This window comes from Oncorhynchus keta, chromosome 6, assembly GCF_023373465.1.
Source record: "Oncorhynchus keta strain PuntledgeMale-10-30-2019 chromosome 6, Oket_V2, whole genome shotgun sequence".
NCBI classification, from domain to species: domain Eukaryota; kingdom Metazoa; phylum Chordata; class Actinopteri; order Salmoniformes; family Salmonidae; genus Oncorhynchus; species Oncorhynchus keta.
The window spans coordinates 10,734,927-10,756,989 of NC_068426.1; the positions used below are offsets into that span (position 1 = coordinate 10,734,927).

The 22,063-nt window shown below is 44.6% G+C and overlaps 1 protein-coding gene across 1 annotated transcript; it reads right to left on the reverse strand.

The window, feature by feature from the left end:
• Positions 1-619: 619 nt before the first annotated feature.
• LOC118384926 (glutamine--fructose-6-phosphate aminotransferase [isomerizing] 2-like) lies at positions 620-21,979 on the reverse strand. Its single transcript, XM_035771638.1, has 19 exons — positions 21,848-21,979; positions 19,973-20,080; positions 19,136-19,240; positions 16,945-17,070; positions 15,515-15,573; positions 14,634-14,768; positions 12,115-12,176; positions 10,375-10,457; positions 9,623-9,740; positions 9,232-9,395; positions 8,494-8,589; positions 8,182-8,279; positions 6,164-6,284; positions 5,920-6,077; positions 5,583-5,697; positions 5,252-5,379; positions 3,467-3,634; positions 3,115-3,276; positions 620-1,742 (listed from the first exon to the last, which is right to left on the reverse strand). The coding sequence occupies exons 1-19, from the start codon at positions 21,852-21,854 to the stop codon at positions 1,698-1,700; spliced, it is 2,058 nt and encodes a 685-aa protein (XP_035627531.1). The 5' UTR covers positions 21,855-21,979; the 3' UTR covers positions 620-1,697.
• Between the last annotated feature and the right edge of the window lie 84 nt (positions 21,980-22,063).

Genomic DNA, 22,063 nt, shown 5'->3' on the forward strand with positions numbered 1-22,063 from the left:
ATGGCTACCACAGTATTCTGCAGCGATACGCCATCCCATCTGGTTTACGCTTAGTGGGACTATCATTTGTTTTTCAACAGGACAATGACCCAACACCTCCAGGCTGTGTAAGGGCTATTTGACCAAGAAAGAGAGTGATGGAGTGCTACATCAGATGACCTGGCCTCCACAATCACCCAACGTCAAACCAATTGAGATGGTTTGGGATGAGTTGGACCGCAGAGTGAAGGAAAAGCAGCGAACAAGTGCTCAGCATATGTGGGAACTCCTTCAAGACTGTTGGAAAAGCATTCCAGGTGAAGCTGGTTGAGAGAATGCCAAGAGTGTGCAAAGCTGTCATCAAGGCAAAGGGTGGCTACTTTGAAGAATCTAAGATATATTTTGATTTGTTTAACACTGAGTTAATACATGATTCCATATGTGTTACTTTATAGTTTTGATGTCTTCACTATTATTCTACAATGTAAAAAATAGTTCAAACTAGAGAAACTCTGGAATGAATAGGTGTCCCCAAACAGTTTGACTGGTACTGTATTTATATAGCTTAAATCAAATCAAGAGAATATTGGTCTTCATTCAGCTAGCACTAAATGATCTGGAAAGCACACACACAAACATAAAGGGTAAAAAATAATTGTATTAAAAAAAGTTTTAAAAGTAATATACATAGTCAAAGATTAGGGGACAGAATCTGGCCTATTCAAAATTAGACATGTAAGACTAATAATCAGATATAAAATACAATAAATATATACAATTTTAAACATATATCGCAATGTACATGTACACGCGTTTGGTCTAAAATCATTTGCATATGATAAGGGTGTTATACAGTAACAGCCTCAAAGTACTCATATATTTTCCCGTTGTAAAGAGGATATCAAACGAGAAATTGTCCATATAGCCAACAGTCCTTTGCTTGTTTTCTCTTTGGCTCAAACAAATACAGAGGAATAGAGAGTTGGAATACATAATTGTCATATTATCTCTCTACCTTCTGTAACGGTAAGATTCAACTGTTCCTTCACTGTTTAAAAAGGTATAGTAGGCATCATGCAAATTAAATGATGTGCGAGCTATTACAAACAAACACCAAGACACTTTAGTCCTTGTCAGTCTACGTATTGCACAACCGTAAACATTTCGAGACTACATGTAAACAATAGGCTATGACATTGTTCCTTTGCTTCAGTGCCGAGCAGTAAACAGAATATAATATAGATGTCCCTTCCTTATGTATATATAAAAAATAAAATAAAAAATAAACATTCACAAGGCACTTATTGAGTAAACGTCATTGAATTTAACTCACTGATAGAACTCCAGCACACCACTTGAGTCGTGACGACTCTTCAGAGTTTAACGTCTACCATAAATACCAGGGTTGGGGTCAATTCACATTGAAGTCAGTAAATTCAGGATTTGAATTGAAAATCCAAACATTTTTAAATAGGTTTTCCTTTTAAGTTGATTGAAGTCATTGAAAATACATTTTCTCAATAATTTAATTGGAATTTCAGTTTACTTCCTGAATGGACTGCCTTCAATTCAAATTGACCCAAACCCTGATAAATACCCAGTTAAAATGACACATTCAGTACCTGCCAACACACACAGTACACACAAAGTACACACAAAGTACAGAGAAAGACACGCCTGACTGCATTATGGTATTTTGACTGGTTTGAAACTCGTAGTTACTCCACTGTCACAGACTTGGCTAGGTTCCTGGGGCAGTCCACCTGAGAAGATGGAAAGAAAATCAACATGTGTTAAGGTCTCGCACACGCACACAGACACAGAGCACACAGACACAGATCACGCAGACAGAGTACACAGACAGAGAGCACACAGACACAGAGCACGCACACAGATCACGCAGACAGAGCATGCACACAGATCACGCAGACAGAGCATGCACACAGACACAGAGCACGCACACAGATCACGCAGACAGAGTACACAGACACAGAGCACACAGACACAGAGCACGCACACAGATCACGCAGACAGAGCATGCACACAGACACAGAGCACGCACACAGATCACGCAGACAGAGCATGCACACAGATCACGCAGACAGAGCATGCACACAGACACAGAGCATGCAGACAGAGAACGCACACAGAGTACACAGACACAGAGCACGCACACAGACACAGAGCACGCACACAGACACAGAGCACACACACAGACACAGAGCATGCAGACAGAGCATGCACACAGATCACGCAGACAGAGCATGCACACAGATCACGCAGACAGAGCATGCACACAGACACAGAGCACGCACACAGACACAGAGCACACACACAGACACAGAGCACACAGACAGAGCATGCACACAGAGCACGCAGACAGAGCATGCACACAGACACAGAGCACACACACAGACACAGAGCACGCAGACAGAGCATGCACACAGACACAGAGCACACACACATACACAGAGCACGCAGACAGAGCGTGCACACAGACACAGAGCACGCAGACAGAGCATGCACACAGACACAGAGCACACACACAGACACAGAGCATGCAGACAGAGCACGCACACAGACACAGAGCATGCAGACAGAGAATGCACACAGACACAGAGCACGCACACAGACACAGAGCACACACACAGACACAGAGCATGAAGACAGAGCACACACACAGACACAGAGCACGCACACAGACACAGAGCACGCAGACAGAGCACACACACAGACACAGAGCACGCAGACAGAGCACGCACACAGACACAGAGCACGCACACAGACACAGAGCACGCAGACAGAGCATGCACACAGACACAGAGCACACAGACAGAGCACGCAGACAGAGCACGCAGACACAGAGCACGCAGACACAGAGCACACACACAGACACAGAGCATGCAGACAGAGCACACACACAGAGTACGCAGACACAGAGCACACAGACAGAGCATGCAGACACAGAGCATGCAGACACAGAGCACACAGACACAGAGCACACAGACACAGAGCACGCAGACACAGAGCACGCAGACAGAGCACAGACACAGAGCACGCACACACCCTCAGACACAACACATACTATGACTGCTGTCAGCTGTAACAGAGGACCATTGGGGCCTGGTGACTTACATCGTATCCCCGGAGCACAGCCAAGTGGAAGGACATGAGCTGGAGAGGAATGACACTGAGAACGCCTTGAAGGCAGTCCACTGTCTGTGGCAACTCAATGGTCTTGTAAGCATTCTTAGTGATCTCAGGGTCGTCCTGGCAACACAGGATAATGGGCCGCCCCTGACAGGAAGGGGGAAAACAGCATCAATAATGATATAATCATTAAACTATTCTGTCCATTGTGATATTCCCTCAGGTGAATTATTTTTGAATACCAGGGTGTACAAAAGCTACTGAATGTCAAAGTCAGAGAGAGAGAGAGAGAGAGTCCCCCTTTCTCTCTGTGTGTGTGTGTGTGTGTGTGTCTCACCTGGCGTGCTGTGACCTGCTGCAGAGCGTTGTGACACTTGGTGTAGCAGGCGTCTTTCATGATGATCATAATGACAGGCATGTGTTTGTCGATGAGAGCCAGGGGGCCGTGCTTCAGCTCCCCAGCCAGGATGCCCTCTGAGTGCATGTACGTGATCTCTTTGATTTTCTGTAACAGGAAAATAATAAAATGAAAGTCAATAAGCCATCTAGTCCTCCTGAGAGTTATTTGACATTTTTGTATTTAACTAGGCAAATCAGTTAAGAACAAATTCTTATTTACAACAACGGCCTATACCAGCCAAACCCGGACAACGCTGGGCCAATTGTGCACCGCCCTATGGGACTCCTAATCACAGCCGGTTGTGATGCAGCCTGGATGCAGTGCCTTAGACCACTGCGCCACTCGGGAGCTCACTACCCCGAGGCTCTCCAACCCTGTTCTTGGAGAGCTGCCCTCCTGTTGGTTAACTCCAACCCTGTTCTTGGAGAGCTGCCCTCCTGTTGGTTAACTCCAACCCTGTTCTTGGAGAGCTACCCTCCTGTTGGTTGACTCCAACCCTGTTCTTGGAGAGCTACCCTCCTGTTGGTTAACTCCAACCCTGTTCTTGGAGAGCTACCCTCCTGTTGGTTAACTCCAACCCTGTTCTTGGAGAGCTACCCTCCTGTTGGTTAACTCCAACCCTGTTCTTGGAGAGCTACCCTCCTGTTGGTTAACTCCAACCCTGTTCTTGGAGAGCTACCCTCCTGTTGGTTAACTCCAACCCTGTTCTTGGAGAGCTACCCTCCTGTTGGTTAACTCCAACCCTGTTCTTGGAGAGCTACCCTCCTGTTGGTTAACTCCAACCCTGTTCTTGGAGAGCTACCCTCCTGTTGGTTAACTCCAACCCTGTTCTTGGAGAGCTTACCGTTTTCTATTTTTTTGTGGTTATTTTTTTACCCCCTTTTTCGATCTGGTCTCATCGCTGCAACTCCCCAACGTGCTCGGGAGAGTCGAAGGTGGAGTCGTGTGTCCTCCAAAACATTACCACCAAACCGCGCTTCTTAACACCCGCTCGCTTAACCCAGAAGCCAGCTGCACCAATGTGTCGGAGGAAACAGAGTTCAACTGACGACCAAGTCAGCCTGCAGGTGCCCGGCCCACCACAAAAATCCACTAGACCACATGGGAGGGCATCTCTCCAGGAACAAGGTTGGAGTTAAAACCTACAGGAGGATATCTCTCCAGGAACAGGGTTGGAGTTAAAACCTACAGGAGGGTAGCTCTCCAAGGAACAAGGTTGGAGTTAAAACCTACAGGAGGGTATCTCTCCAGGAACAGGGTTGGAGCAAAAACCTAAAGGGTAGCTCTCCAGGAACAGGGTTGGAGTTAAAACCTACAGGAGGGTAGCTCTCCAGGAACAGGGTTGGAGCAAAAACCTACAGGAGGGTAGCTCTCCAGGAACAGGGTTGGAGTTAAAACCTACAGGAGGGTAGCTCTCCAGGAACAGGGTTGGAGTTAAAACCTACAGGAGGGTATCTCTCCAGGAACAGGGTTGGAGTTAAAACCTACAGGAGGGTAGCTCTCCAGGAACAGGGTTGGAGTTAAAACCTACAGGAGGGTATCTCTCCAGGAACAGGGTTGGAGTTAACCTACAGGAGGGTATCTCTCCAGGAACAGGGTTGGAGTTAAAACCTACAGGAGGGTATCTCTCCAGGAACAGGGTTGGAGTTAAAACCTACAGGAGGGTATCTCTCCAGGAACAGGGTTGGAGAGCCCTGCATGAAGAGTAGTTTCAGTGCTCACCAGTGCCCCCTCCATACAGGTGGCGTAGTTGTATCCACGGCCCATAACCAGCAGGGACCTCTGCTGGTACAGCTCGCTTGCAATGTTTTTGATCTGGTCGTCCAGAGTCAGAACCTCCTTAATCAACCCTGAGGAGAGGAACACCAGACATATTCTGCATTAGCTCACAAGGGCGTCACAGTGAGGGAATGCATTGGAGGTAGACAGATAAGGAGTGTAAAATGACAGGGGTGGCTAGAGGTTATAGATAAGTAGTTGACAGGGGCTATGAGAGGGTGGAGGCTATAAGGGGGGGGGGGGTGTAACGAGAGGCACAGAGAGTCAGGCTGACCTGGCAGCATCCTCAATCCGTTGATGATCTCCAGTCTCCTCTTCTGCAGGGAGATTCTGTCCTCACTCATCATCAAACCAAACATGGTGAGGGCCACAAACTGGCTTGTGTACGCCTGGAGAAAGTATGGGGCACTGTGAGCAGTCATGCACACACACTAGTATATGAGGCACTTGCATAAACACAGTACACCATCTCCTCCAAATCTCAACCTAGGTACACACGTGAATCCTGATATCAATATAGTCGCCGTGCTCAGTACAACACCACTGAGCTCACATTAACTGAGGCTTCCCTGTGAACAGACAGCAGTGTGGTGGTGGTAGTGGTAGTGTACCTTGGTGCTGGCCACGCCGATTTCAGGGCCGGCGTTGATGTGAACGCCACAGTCTGTCTCCCTGGAGATGGAGCTGCCCACTGTGTTGGTGATGCCCACCGTCAGAGCTCCGCGTCCCTGACAGTAACGCAGCGTCATCAGGGTGTCTGCTGTCTCACCTGGAAGGAGGTGGAGTCATAGTGTCTTGTGAAACAAAGCACAATCGATCACCATATCTGACCAGATAATGTGCAGTCTCACGTACCAGACTGGCTGATGAAGAAGCAGACGTCATCTCTAAAGACAGGAGTGATGCGGTCCAGGAAATCAGAGGCCAGTTCCACCATCACAGGCAGCTCAGTCAACTCCTCCAGAATCTGTCTGGTCTAGAGGCATCAAGGAAGGGTATCATCAATCACTCTATTTTTCATCTATGAACAACCGACTGTTCAGCCTGGAGTCTGGACTATTTGAGTATTTTTTCTTAATATAAGCCATTTAGCAGATGCTTTTATCCAAAACGACCCACAGTGAAGTGTGCGTACATTTATTTATGTGTGGGTGGTCTCGGGAATCGAAGCCACAATCCTGACTTTGCGAGCGCTATGCTCTACCAAATAAAATACACATTTTATTTGTCACATGCTTCGTAAAACAAAAGGTGTAGACTAAACCGTGAAATTCTTACATACGGGACATTCCAAACAATGCAGAGAGAAAAATAGTAACACAAGGAATAAATACACATTGAGTAATGATAAACTTGGCTATATACATGGGTACCAGGTAAATACTTTTGTGTATATATAGTGTATGTGGACACTCCTTCAAATTAGTAGATTCAGCTATTTCAGCCACACCCATCGCTGACCAATGTATAAAATCGAGCACACATCCATTCAATCTCCATAGACAAACATTGGCAGTAGAATGGCCTTACTGAAGAGCTCAGTGACTTTCAAAGTGGCACAGTCATAGGACGCCACCTTTCGAAAAGTTAGTTCATGAAATTTCTGCCCTGCCAGAGCTGCCCCGGTCAACTGTAAGTGCTGTTATTGTGAAGTGGAAACGTCTAGGAGCAACAATGGCTCAGCCGCGAAGTGGTAGGCCACACAAGATCACAGAACGGGACCGCCGAGTGCTGAAGCACGTACCGCATAAAAACCGTCTGTCCTCGGTTGCAACACTCCCTACTGAGTTCCAAACTGACTCTGGAAGCAACGTCAACACTGGAACTGGTCGTCTGGAGCGTCATGAAATGGGTTTCCATGGCCGAGCAGCCGCACACCGTAAAACTTCAATGAAAACGCAGAGTCTCAAATAGCCGCCTGTCCCTTTTAATAATCGGGCAACGGCTTGATTTGTTACATTCAATAATGACTTGAAGAAATTACGGCAATCATCCGTTTTAAAATCGCCAGTAACAAACTGCTAGCCATTGGCTGCTACCAGCTGAGAACTGCTAGCCATTGGCTGCTACCAGCTGAGAACTGCTAGCCATTGGCTGCTAACAGCTGAGAACTGCTAGCCATTGGCTGCTACCAGCTGAGAACTGCTAGCCATTGGCTGCTAACAGCTGAGAACTGCTAGCCATTGGCTGCTAACAGCTGAGAACTGCTAGCCATTGGCTGCTACCAGCTGAGAACTGCTAGCCATTGGCTGCTAACAGCTGAGAACTGCTAGCCATTGGCTGCTAACAGCTGAGAACTGCTAGCCATTGGCTGCTAACAGCTGAGAACTGCTAGCCATTGGCTCTGCTAGCCATTGGCTGCTAACAGCTGAGAACTGCTAGCCATTGGCTGCTAACAGCTGAGAACTGCTAGCTAACTGGCAAGCACAAAAACAGTCAACAACTTTGGGAGTGCAGATCCCCCAGAAATGGTCCAATCCCCCTCTAGTAGTGAAAGTAAGAACTGCCAAAAAGGAGAATGATTATGTCAAGTCAAAGTTTTTTGTTGTTGTCTGAAAGAGGCATACTTAGTCAAAATAAACGTGACACAGTATGTAAATGATAACACAAATGAATGATAACACATTATTGCAGGAAATTAGATTTGATCTTAGTCCTGTATTGACGCTTTGCCTATTTGATGCCTCTTCGAAGGTCGTAGCGAGATTTCTTATATGCATCCGAATTAGTGTCCCGCTCCAACTGAGCAATACAGGATCAGGTCCCATACAGGATTTTTCTCGTTACACCCACACAAGTGTCAATTAGTGAATCTCCTACTCAAGTCAACAACCAAATGTCCATCAAATCCCCCCGACCCGTTTAGCACTCACCGCCACTCCAGCATGGAAACTGGTCCCACAGCCAATCAGGATGAGGCGTCTGCATCGCCTGATCTCCTTCAGATGGTCTTTCAGCCCCCCAAGGACCACTGGTGATCAAAAGCACATCTCAGACACAAAACAAGACGCATTTCTGATCTTCAGCTACGGATCTATTTCTAAAGTTATCTGTTTGGGGTACTGTGTGTGCCATACCTAGCCTGGGTACCAGTCTGTTTGAGTTAACATTCTACTTCCTTGCCACTCGTCGTCATGTTTAGCATCACACGGAGTACATTGAGTGGATTTCAGACTATGCCATACCTGTGTTGGTTTCAAAACAGATCCTTCCTCTCATGGTGTTGAAGACAGACTCTGGCTGCTCAAAAATCTCCTTCTGCATGAAGGCTTTGAAGTTCCCTGTGAGTCAACATCCAAATCAAATCAAATTCTATTGGTCACATACACATGGTTAGCAGATGTCAATGCAAGTGTAGCGAAATGCTTGTGCTTCTAGTTCTGACTATGCAGTAAAATCTAACAAGTTCACAATAACTACTTTATACACACACACACACAAATACACACAAATGTAAAGGGATGAATAAGAATATGTAAATATAAACATCCATGTTATGCATCAATACCAACCCCAGGAACAGATCACCCAGGAATACAGACAGACTCCAAGTGAAAGAAGACTGCATCAGGCTCTCACTCATTTCTGAAAACTGCACATAGCTAATAAGTGCTTAATAATTCTAACTATCCCAGCACCTCTGCATAACCCTGGTCGTATCTACTTTACACTGATTGGTTATCAGCAGAGCCATGTATTTAGAGGGGTGGCGCTAACTCTCAGAATGTCTCATTTTGTTCTAATTCTAGACCATCCATAACATAGTTGAACTATTCCCCATGTCATGTTAACGGGCCACTAAAATGGCTGCCATAGAATGTTGTCGTATCATGTCAATGCATCAGAAACCTCAAAGTTCCAACTCTCTAAATTAGAGGGCTCTTGTTATCAGTGTGTGACTGTGTGTTGTGATGACCCCTGACCTTTCATGATCTGCTGCAGCTCCATCTGTAGGGTCTGGATGGCCCGGTTAGGGTCCTCCCCGGCACAGCGGCTCATACGGTGCAGGGACAGCTTGCCCTGGGCCACCGCTGCTATGTCATCATCCTGCAGGTAGATCACCTTGTTGGTGTGTTCAATGATAGCACTAGGGGTGAAGCAGGAAGGACAGAGATATGTTTTTTTCCCCCCAATAAGAGTGTGTAAGGAACATGGCAGTAATATACAGTACATGAATAAGTACATGTAATGACAGTTGACGGCCAGTAGATAGGAGTGTAGAACACAATCAGTATTGAACTGGAAGAGCTACATGAATTACATCTGGGGTTAGTTATCCAGTTGAGGGGAGATTTGTGTTCTCGTGGCTCTCACCTGGCATCAGAAGCAAAGAAGAACTCCACTGCCTTCCTGTCACTAACTGAATGCAAGGCTACGGTGCTGTCCACCCTGTTCCTGAAGTTGCTCTGCTGGATGCCTTCTATGAAGTGACCTGGAGAGCAGACGGGGTCATACAGACGGGGTCATACAGACGGGGTCATACAGACGGAACATAATAGAACAGAATGGATTTTTCCAGAAGGAACTTCAGTTGTATAACAGCGTATAACATAACTCATTACTAAACCTTTTGAAATGTAATTGACACTAAACATTACAGACATATATTATTTAGGCTCACCCAAAAGGTGAAAGGGTGTTATTAACATTTTGTATTTGGTAAGTTTCCCTTTTCACCTCCTTAATATTACACTTCATTTCAAATTAGTCATGTTTATTTTCAGCTAAATGGAAACGGATTTATCAAAAGCATGGTTCCCGAGCACAAGAAAGTTGAGAGCTAAAGTTGACATAAATTCATAAAAATGTCAAGCTAAGTGCTCTGCTTGATGACAAACAGCACTTTACCTATACAGACGAGATTGCACAAGCAACTTCGGTCACAAATCCCAACCTACAACTCCACATGCTCATTACAGCTACAGTACACAACAGGGGTATTACAAATTATAAAGGAGAATACTTAAAAACACCAGGACTAAAAGTTTCAGTTGGCGCCATCAAGAGTTGTCTACCAACAGCTGGCCTAGTTTCCAGAGGCACCCAGAGAGAAAAGAGGGACTCACCAGTACTGTTGTACTGAATAGGAATCTGTTCCATAGACAGCTCATACTTGCTCCTCACGCCTATCAGCAGAGGACTTCCTCTCCTAAGGCAGGATGACAGTGACAGAGGACATTAGAGGCTGAGGCTGGAATGAGAGAGTGAGAGAGGATGATAGTGACAGAGTCCGTTAGAGAGACTGAGGCTGGCATGAGACAGAATGACAGTGACAGAGATCCGTTTGTGGCTGAGGCTGGAATGAGAGAGTGAGAGAGGATGACAGTGACAGAGGCCATTAGAGACTGAGGCTGGCATGAGACAGAATGAGAGAGGATGACAGTGACAGAGATCCGTTTGTGGCGGAGGCTGGAATGAGAGAGTGAGAGAGGATGACAGTGACAGAGGCCATTAGAGGCTGAGGCTGGAATGAGCGAGTGAGCCAATGTGAGAAACTGGTATGAACTAGACCTACATTTTTTGGGCCAAATCAAACCACTGTCTGAGACAAGCTCTCTTAGAATAGACAAAGGCAGTCATAACACACCCTCCACTTTCTCCCACAGAGTAGACCACATCCGTTCACTCAACTATAAAGACAGGCCAACAGCATCCCACACACCACAAACATCACTCAACTATAAAGACAGGCCAACAGCATCCCACACACCACAAACATCACTCAACTATAAAGACAGGCCAACAGCATCCCACACACCACAAACATCACTCAACTATAAAGACAGGCCAACAGCATCCCACACACCACAAACATCACTCAACTATAAAGACAGGCCAACAGCATCCCACACACCACAAACATCACTCAACTATAAAGACAGGCCAACAGCATCCCACACACCACAAACATCACTCAACTTGGTCTTGTACAATCACTTGTTTTGTTCATTATAATACCCTGAAATCTTTATGGTTAGACCAGTGGCGTGGGCCTGCAGAAATTCTGATGCTTAAAGTTAGAGAGGGAGATATAAGAGCAGCTTCAGTGATTTTTGCAATTCATTCCAGTCATTGGCAGCAGAGAACTGGAAGGAAAGGCGGCCAATATCAAGCAACAATACCATGAAGGAGGGCATTGTTTAATGGAGGAGGTGAGGAACTACAAACACTTGTATAATGACCTAATTGTAACCATTTTTCCCCTGGAAAGCAACTCTGACAAGAGACAGTAAACTACACTCAGTGGATAAGAGCCCTCTCTGGAAAAGCTCCACTCTGGTCCTTAGACCTTTGAGCTCTATCATTTGAAAACTGAGAGTGGAGGAGAATTCTTAACTGACACAAAACACACATAACCACTAGTTTGCACACATACATACAGACAGACACACAGTGAACAGTGTTGCTTACTGTGCATAATGTGCCACTTTTACAGGTATACAGTTAACATTATGCTGATAAAAAAGGATGACAAAACTTGTATAGGTTTCTTACACAAACATCATGCCTTGTTCATACCTGACTTTACCGTTTCACCTAAACCAGAACATTGCATCATAGTGGGCATGTGGTAACAGAACTCTTTGAAACAGGATCAGATTCCCTGATTCATGGGCTTCCATGGAACTTTGTGCTTAGTGAGTGTTCTACAGGATATTATGCAACACTTGAGATCAGCAACAGGGTTAGAGGTCAGAAAGGGGGTCAATCTATAATGGAAGGTAAAGTGTTCTGGTAGGCTGGGCGAACGTGTGAGGTAGAAGTGATGGGGTCGAGTAGAGAAATGTCAGAGGGATCATACTGACCTGGTGGCTACAGCTTCCCCCGGGAAGTGGATGCTTTTGAAAACCAGAGCAAAAGCCCCTTCCTTGGAGAGAAGAGACAAAAGGAGTACAGCAAGTTAGCTATGTCAGAAATGACATCCTGTAGACCTCAGTGAATTCACATCCAATATGATCTCATTTAGGACAGGATGATATTGACACAATGAGTCATCAACAACAGTCAGATGCACTATAATGTTTAAACTTCATAGCCTGCACTCATGTCCGACATCAGTCCCTAGACAGGCTAAACCCAATAGACATCAGTCCCTAGACAGGCTAAACCCAATAGACATCAGTCCCTAGACAGGCTAAACCCAATAGACATCAGTCCCTAGACAGGCTAAACCCAATAGACATCAGTCCCTAGACAGGCTAAACCCAATAGACATCAGTCCCTAGACAGGCTAAACCCAATAGACATCAGTCCCTAGACAGGCTAAACCCAATAGACATCAGTCCCTAGACAGGTTAAACCCAATAGACATCAGTCCCTAGACAGGCTAAACCCAATAGACATCAGTCCCTAGACAGGCTAAACCCAATAGACATCAGTCCCTAGACAGGCTAAACCCAATAGACATCAGTCCCTAGACAGGTTAAACCCAATAGACATCAGTCAAAGGAAAGCGATAGAAGACAAAAAGATATGAAACTATCGCAAATCAGCTGAACCCTCTATCCCCTGCCTAAACCCCAGCCCAGCCACTCTGCTCCCTCCTCCCTCTATCCCCTGCCTAAACCCCAGCCCAGCCACTCTGCTCCCTCCTCCCTCTATCCCCTGCCTAAACCCCAGCCCAGCCACTCTGCTCCCTCCTCCCTCTATCCCCTGCCTAAACCCCAGCCCAGCCACTCTGCTCCCTCCTCCCTCTATCCCCTGCCTAAACCCCAGCCCAGCCACTCTGCTCCCTCCTCCCTCTATCCCCTGCCTAAACCCCAGCCCAGCCACTCTGCTCCCTCCTCCCTCTATCCCCTGCCTAAACCCCAGCCCAGCCACTCTGCTCCCTCCTCCCTCTATCCCCTGCCTAAACCCCAGCCCAGCCACTCTGCTCCCTCCTCCCTCTATCCCCTGCCTAAACCCCAGCCCAGCCACTCTGCTCCCTCCTCCCTCTATCCCCTGCCTAAACCCCAGCCCAGCCACTCTGCTCCCTCCTCCCTCTATCCCCTGCCTAAACCCCAGCCCAGCCACTCTGCTCCCTCCTCCCTCTATCCCCTGCCTAAACCCCAGCCCAGCCACTCTGCTCCCTCCTCCCTCTATCCCCTGCCTAAACCCCAGCCCAGCCACTCTGCTCCCTCTTCCCTCTATCCCCTGCCTAAACCCCAGCCCAGCCACTCTGCTCCCTCCTCCCTCTATCCCCTGCCTAAACCCCAGCCCGGCCACTCTGCTCCCTCCTCCCTCTATCCCCTGCCTAAACCCCAGCCCAGCCACTCTGCTCCCTCCTCCCTCTATCCCCTGCCTAAACCCCAGCCCAGCCACTCTGCTCCCTCCTCCCTCTATCCCCTGCCTAAACCCCAGCCCAGCCACTCTGCTCCCTCCTCCCGCTATCCCCTGCCTAAACCCCAGCCCAGCCACTCTGCTCCCTCCTCCCTCTATCCCCTGCCTAAACCCCAGCCCAGCCACTCTGCTCCCTCCTCCCTCTATCCCCTGCCTAAACCCCAGCCCAGGGGCCCAGTAAGGTGAGGAGATGGGGTATGCTGTGAGATAGATGGAGTACGCTGGGAGGCAGAGAAACTGAGCTCCACACACTCAGGCTGTAGGAGGAATAAGAGGCCTCTCTGTGGAAGCACTACTCTGCTCCCTAGCCCTGAGCTCTCTCATTGGCCAAACTGAGAGGGGAGGAGAAATATAAAACAAATAAACACACACACACACACACACACACACACACACACACACACACACACACACACACACACACACACACACACACACACACACACACACACACACACACACACACACACACACACACACACACACACACACACACACACACACAGCTTATGATTCAGTCTGTTTTCAATTATGCCAAGAACTAATCTCGTTGTTCAACTTTCCCCTTCTTTTATTGAAGCTACACAGTGAGGTCTTCGTTTTCTTCTGGGGTAGTTGGGTGGGGTGGGCTGATATACAGGATATTAGGTCATCTTTCAGAGTCACTTCTAAAACCAGACTCAACCAGATCCCAGCACACTGAACACAGCAGGACTTTTAGACCCTAAAAACCTTTTCCTTTCAGGTTGCGGAGGGCATTGGGTTAGCTGCTACATACGGACAACTGCTGTTGATTATGTGATGTGGTTAAAGGGAAACCGTAAACAGGCCAGACAAGGGGGGGGGGACATTGCAACACAAAACTCCAGCTGACATGTCCTAAATGAATTGTTTGTTTGTCAAAACATAATCAACTCCCCTACCACATGCAGACAGGACTGTTAATTGTGTGTGGTCATATACGGAGATTTTCCCAGAAGAATCCACACCCCTCCATGACGTTTACCAGCTGCTGGATGACGCGCTCCACCAGGGTGGAGAAGGACACATATTCGTTCTCGCTGTTGTCATAGACATATTTAATCAGCTTGGGGATGACCTCGGTGTCCGTCTCCGACTCAAACTTGTACCCCTTGGATTTCTGACGGCAGTATACAAAAAAAACACTGCTGTTAGTTACAGACACAACAACCTTCAAAACAGACAATGTTTCTCTCAACAAAAATAAGAGATGTAGCCTAATTGTCAGTCTCAGTTATTAGCTCAGCCTGGCTAATGAAACAGCACCGCAGACCCTGACATACCGCAACCATGAATGGCAAAGTCAGGACAATTCAAGTGGATTTATTGGCATGGGAAACATATGTTAACATTGCCAAAGCAAGTGAAGTAGATAACAAACAACTGACAATCTGTACAGGAATCTACGGTCTGACCCATCAACAACAACAGAAATAGAATCCATAGAAAGGGCTTGGTAACTCTGACCCTGGTAATTTCACTGGTAAACTAATGGGTACACTCGCAATGGCTGCCAGTCCACCCATTATGCCACCATTGACTTGAATGGGGAGGCCAGTTCTATCGATTCCATTTCTACGTCAACACCTTTATACATCCACGCTACAGAAATAGAATACTGTAATGTCCTTTCATTCAATAACATTTGCTAACGTCTACAAACAAATCGCACATATATGATCTCTATTGGGCCTACTGACCAACGGCCTAAGGGCTTGTCTGTGTGGTCTTGACACTTGTAAAACTACACTTCTTGTGGTTTATGATGTCTGTACAGACCTGTATACCCGTGCACAAAGGTCTAGTACCAATGATGTGTTCAAGGTGTGTAAATAAATGTCCGGATTGGAATGCCTCACAACTTACCAGGTATTTCCTGAGCTCCTTGTAGTTAGTGATGATTCCATTGTGGATCACAACGAATTCTAAGGTGAAGAACAGAGATCACATGTGAAATATTTGGCATTCACAGAACACCTATTCCTCTGTGATAGCATAACATTATCTTGTGTCAAACATGGGTTAATAGCTACAGTGTAATTATTGTAAGTAAATATCTACTCTGCTCTCATTAAGTCTTTCAAACAAATCAATTCATTTTATTTCATAACGCTTTTTACGTCAGCACTTGTCACAAAGTGCTTTACAGATACCCAGGCTAAAACCTCAAACAGCAAGCAATGTACATGCAGAAGCACAAACGTGCTTGTATTTAAGGTCACAGTCTCTCTTGTTTTATGTCCTAGGCCAGGGTTCCACAACTGGTGGCCCACGGGTGGTTTTATTTGGCCAATAGTTTTCTGAGCCAATATATTATTATTATTTCCCAATATTGGACCAGGAAATCAGCTCCAAGTGATTGTAATTTTGGAAATCTAAGTATTCTCACCCATTATAGAGAGACATGTTATCATATACAAATGTAAGCAAGGATTCAAATTATTATGTTTTATTCAAATATTATATCTGTTTAAGCTTATTGCGGTCGATATACGGTCTACAAATGATTATGTTTTATTCAAATATTATATCTGTTTAAGCTTATTGCGGTCGATATACGGTCTACAAATGATTATGTTTTATTCAAATATTATATCTGTTTAAGCTTATTGCGGTCGATATACGGTCTACAAATGATTATGTTTTATTCAAATATTATATATGTTTAAGCTTATTGCGGTCAACATACGGTCTACAAATGATTATGTTCTGGCCACCCGACCATCCACTCAATAAAAAAAACACAAATAAAGAATTGAAAAAGATCAGTCCGCGGCTGAATCTAATTGATGGTCCCTGACATAGGAGAACATCCTGGGTTCTTTATGAATTACTATCATGATGGAGCTACTCTCTAAGGTGAACTCAAGCACATCTGCATAGGCCTCAGGAGAATGCTCAGGCAGGCTAGGACACCAGGCAATACGTCAGACAGCATGGAGTTAAGCCATCTCATTATCTAGCAAAAATGACCCCTGACCCCTTTCTCTTTAAAGTTTTCATCTGCTTTCCGGTGTTTCTCTTCCTTAAGGAAAGCAGGGCCCATTAAATGAAGGCAACAACAGGGGTCAGTTAACGACCTCTATATGGTAAACCAGATGACAAAGATGCTCTTTTAGGGGCTGCAATGTAAAGCCAATGGGGACACGTTATATTGTACCCCGGTTCTCTTGTATTGAGTGACCGTATGTTGACTGCATTATAGTGTGTTTACAAACCGCTTAATACTGTACTAACATTGCTTCAGCAATTCTCACCATCTACTGTGTGATCCTACAGTACGAGTGTGTTCTTACCGTTGTTCTTGTCGGAGCGGTGTGGATGGCAGTTGACAGCGTTGGGCTCTCCATGTGTCGCCCAGCGGGTGTGAGCAATGCCAAAGTGTGTGTCCAGCTCAATGTCCAGGTCAATGGAGTCGTTCTCTGATCACACACACAATCAACGATCAGACTAAAACATCAATATGTTAAAGCACGAAGCAGTGAGAAACATACTAAGCATTGGCTAATACGTAGTACTAGACTGTGAACAAGTAGAAATTAGTATAGGAGAACATCGTGGAGTTGACTCAAGTAGAGTGGTATGGAGCTGAGTAAGAGAGGGAGAGTAGAGAGTTCAGCTTAATGTAGGAGTGTAGCGAGGGAGAGTAGAGAGTTCAGCTTAATGCAGGAGAGTAGCAAGGGAGAGTAGAGTACATTAATGCAGGAGAGTAGCGAGGGAGAGTAGAGAGTTCAGCTTAATGTAGATGTGTAGGGAGAGAGTAGAGAGTTCAGCTTAATGTAGGAGAGTAGCAAGGGAGAGTAGAGAGTTCAGCTTAATGTAGGGGAGTAGCGAGGGAGAGTACAGTAGCGAGTTCAGCTTAATGTTGGAGAGTAGCAAGGGAGAGTAGAGAGTTCAGCTTAATGTAGGAGAGTAGCGAGGGAGAGTAGCGAGTTCAGCTTAATGTAGGAGAGTAGCGAGGGAGAGTAGAGTAGCGAGTTCAGCTTAATGTAGGAGAGTAGCGAGGGAGAGTAGAGAGTTCAGCTTAATGTAGGAGAGTAGCGAGGGAGAGTAGCGAGTTCAGCTTAATGTAGGAGAGTAGCGAGGGAGAGTAGAGAGTTCAGCTTAACGTTTAATGTAGGAGAGCAGAGTTCAGCTTAATGTAGGAGAGTAGAGAGTAGAGGTCGACCGATTAATCGGAATGGCCGATTAATTAGGGCCAATTTCAAGTTTTCATATTTAACTAGGCAAGTCAGTTAAGAACACATTCTTATTTTCAATGACGGCCTAGGAACGGTGGGTTAACTGCCTCGTTCAGGGGCAGAACGACAGATTTTCACCTTGTCAGCTCGGGGGATCCATTCTTGCAACATTACAGTAAACTAGTCCAATGCTATAACGACTTGCCTCTCTCTCATGGCACTCCACAAGGAGACTGTCTGTTACGCGAATGCAGTAAGCCAAGGTAAGTTGCTCGCTAGCATTAAACGTATCTTATAAAAACAATCAATCAATCATAAACACTAGTTCACTACACATGGTTGATGATATTACTAGATATTATCTAGCGTGTCCTGCGTTGCATATAAACTGACTGAGCATACAAGCATCTAAGTATCTGACTGAGCGGTGGTAGGCAGAAGCAGGCGCGTAAACATTCATTCAAACAGCAGTTTTGCCAGCAGCTCTTCGTTGTGCGTCAAGCATTGCGCGGTTTATGACTTCAAGCCTATCAACTCCCGATATGAGGCTGGTGTAACCCAAGTGAAATGGCTAGCTAGTTAGCGCCCGCTAATAGCGTTTCAAACGTCACTTGCTCTGAGCCTTGGAGTGGTTGTTCCCCTTGTTCTGCATGGGTAACGCTGCTTTGAGGGTGGCTGTTGTCGTTGTGTTCCTGGTTCGAGCCCAGGGAGGAGTGAGGAGAGGGACAGAAGCTATACTGTTACACTGGCAATACTAAAGTGCCTATAAGAACATCCAATAGTCAAAGGTTAATGAAATACAAATGGTATAGAGGGAAATAGTCCTATAATAACTACAACCTAAAACTTCTTACCTGGGAATATTGAAGACTCATGTTAAAAGGAACCACCAGCTTTCATATGTTCTCATGTTCTGAGCAAGGAACTGAAACGTTCGCTTTCTTACATGGCACATATTACACTTTTACTTTCTTCTCCAACACTTTGTTTTTGCATTATTTAAACCAAATTCAACATGTTTCATTATTTATTTGAGGCTAAATGGATTTTTATTGATGTATTATATTAAGTTAAAATAAGTGTTCATTCGGTATTGTTGTAATTGTCATTATTACAAATAAATACAGTTTTTTTTTTAAAATCGGCCGATTAATCGGTATCAGCTTTTTTGGTCCTCCAATAATCGGAATCGGTCAACCTCTAGTAGAGAGTTCAGCTTAATGTAGGAGAGTAGCAAGGGAGAATAGAGTAGAGAGTTCAGCTTAATGTAGGAGTGTAGCGAGGGAGAGTAGAGAGTTCAGCCTACTGTAGAGCTCCTCATCCAGAGCCTTGACCTTCCCCCTCTTCTTGATCAGGCAAATGTTGACGTTGTCACCATTGTCATTTTTCCTAGGGCCATCCACTCCGACACCTGAAAGCCAAACACAGAAAAAACATGAATCTATTACAACCATAATATCTTATGGATGGCAGTGTTGTAATATAGACCACATAGTGAGTGTCTCAGCCTCATCTCTGTCAGATACATTTTTACTCTGTCTTGTCTCTGTGTCAGATACATTTTTACTCTGTCTTGTCTCTCTGTCAGATACATTTTTACTCTGTCTTGTCTCTGTGTCAGATACATTTTTACTCGGTCTTGACTCGGTCTCGAACAATGAGAACTCATAATTTCTTCCCGAGACCAGCTGAGCAAAAAAATTATAATAATTATCAGCTCCCATTCATTCAGCTCATAAAACGACTTCGACAGGCCAAATATCCACACTCCCTCATGACCCATTCATAACTTATTGTCTATTGAAACCTGGGCTTCCAACTTCACTAGTAACATTAATGTCCTACACTTTCATAGAAGATATTTTTCAAACTTTGTCGCTCTTGTCAGAATTTCGCTTTAGGTGGTCTCGAACTCAACACTGGTGGACAGACTATGTAAACATGAGCATCTCATCAAATTACACAATCATTTAGTTCTGGGTTAACTGAGATTATTTACAACCCTGAACCATAGTGTCCTGTTGGACTTTATCAAGAGGCTATGTGGAGACAAGACATCTTCCTTGGCCTCAAGGAGACTGTCTCTCGTCTATGATTGTGATCAAATAAGACCTAAGACCACAACATTGTTTTTTAAAATTACCTGCAGAGTCATATCCCCTGTACTCAAGTCTCTGCAGTCCTTTTACCAGTGTGTCAAATATCTCCTTCCTTGTCCGTGGCACTCTGTAGTTCAGATAGGCAAAAATTCCTGCAAGAAATAAAAGGTACAAGTTGTTTTATTTTTCAACAAGAACAAAAGTGTTGTATTCAAGAAATAACAAACTAACATGATTCACAAAAGCCAGTATCCTACATTACATGTCTTAGACTCAAACCGTTATATTATACATGGGGTTGCATCTTTGCTACATTAAATGGGTTGGTATGAAGAGTCAGTGGGCTGGATCTACAGTGAGCTCCAAAAATATTGGGACAGTGAAACATTTTGTGTTGTTTTGGCTCTGTACTCCAGCACTTTGGATGATTTGAAACGATACAATGACTAAAGTGCAGACTGTCAGCTTTAATTTGAGGGTATTTTCATCCATATCGGGTGAACCGTTTGTTATGGTTGTTTCAGATTAATTTGTTGCCGAATAGAAATGAATGGTAAATAATGTATTGTGTCATTTGGAGTCACTTTTATTGTGAATAAGAATCAAATGTTTCTAAACACTTCTAAATCAATGTGGATGCTACCATGATTATGAATAATCCTTAATAAAATTGTGAATAATGATGAGTGAGAAAGTTAGAAACACCAATATAATATATATATATATATAATATTTGTGCATCTAACTTTCTCACTCATCATTATTCACCATTCATTCAGGACTTTCTGTAATCATGGTAGCATCCACATTATTTACCATTAATTTCTACTGGGCACAAAATAACCTGAAAACACAACCAAAACAAACAACAAATGCATCCAACAAGTTTGTATAGTCAAGCTTGATGTAATCATTATGTGCTAGGAATATGTGACCAAATACTAATCTTTGGGCTACTTTAATACACATACAGTGTAAGTGAATTTGTCCCGAAACTTTTGGTCCCTTAAAATGGGAGGACTATATAGTATAGTGGACTATTTACAGAAAGTGCTGTAATTTCTAAACGATTCACCCGACATGGATGATTATACCCTCATATTAATGCTGACAGTCTGCACTTTAACCTCATCGTCATTGTATCATTTCAAATCCAAAGTGCTGGAGTACAGAGCCAAAACAACACAACGTGTGTCCGTGTTCCTTTGGAGTCTCGCTGTATTTCCAACGCCTGTCGCAGTTTGACAGCAGCTGTTTCATCCGTGAAAATGAGCTCCTGTCAGAGACCCAGGTCGCACAGCCATATGCAAAGCTCTGTGTTTAACAGAGCAGTCCAGATGTGGTCTGTCGAGTTTTATATACGGGATGCCAAACTGTTCTAACTTTCAATAGTCAAACATTAGTGAATTATCTAATTATTGTTTTAGTACTGTTGAGGTTAGTAATGTAAAGGTTAGTAATGTTAGTCAAGTTTAGTATGACACAAAACTACATAGGTCAGTAATGCAAATGCAGAAACGTACACAAATACAAATGAATAATGCATTTTAATGGCAGTACAATTATAAAGATGTATTATATACATTAGGAGGTCGTTGAAGTAACCACGGTCTGTATCCCGAGGAGAACGTCGAGCTGATACTCTCTTACGGCAGAATTGATTATTAAAAAAACGGATTTTTCATAGCAGGTTAGGAGAATTTACGCAGGAGGTGAGGATAATTAACGTAGCAGGTTAAGGTTAGGAAAAAAACATAGCGTTAGCTAAAATACAACAACAAAACATTACTTTAGACGTCAATTTGACATAAACTGTATCCCATCCGCGAGCTAGCCAGCTGTGCTAGTTACTGCTATTTGTTACGAAGTTATCTAGCTAATAATCATAATAGTCACGAAATTGTACATATTTGCCTTACCACACATGGTCCAACAGAATATCGTAGTCTTTCAAGTGAAAAGTATCTTGGATGTTGTGGAAGATATTCAGAGATGTTACAACTTTTAAAGTGAAGGCGTGTAGGAACCCAGTACCCCGCCCCCTGTTTCCTTGACAATTTGTTTTGGGGGGGGATCATTGTACCCTCTAATCCGCTGTGAAATATATTTTTCCATAAACAAAAATATTGTATTTT

Bases quoted from the DNA above. Each gene is read 5' to 3' on its own strand.
- LOC118384926 (XM_035771638.1), bottom strand. The intron at 17,071-19,135 runs GTAGGCTGAACT...GTGTGTGATCAG, and splicing joins TCTGGATGAGGAGCTCTACA to AGAACGACTCCATTGACCTG. The intron at 15,574-16,944 runs GTAAGAACACAC...TCTTCACCTTAG, and splicing joins CCGCTCCGACAAGAACAACG to AATTCGTTGTGATCCACAAT.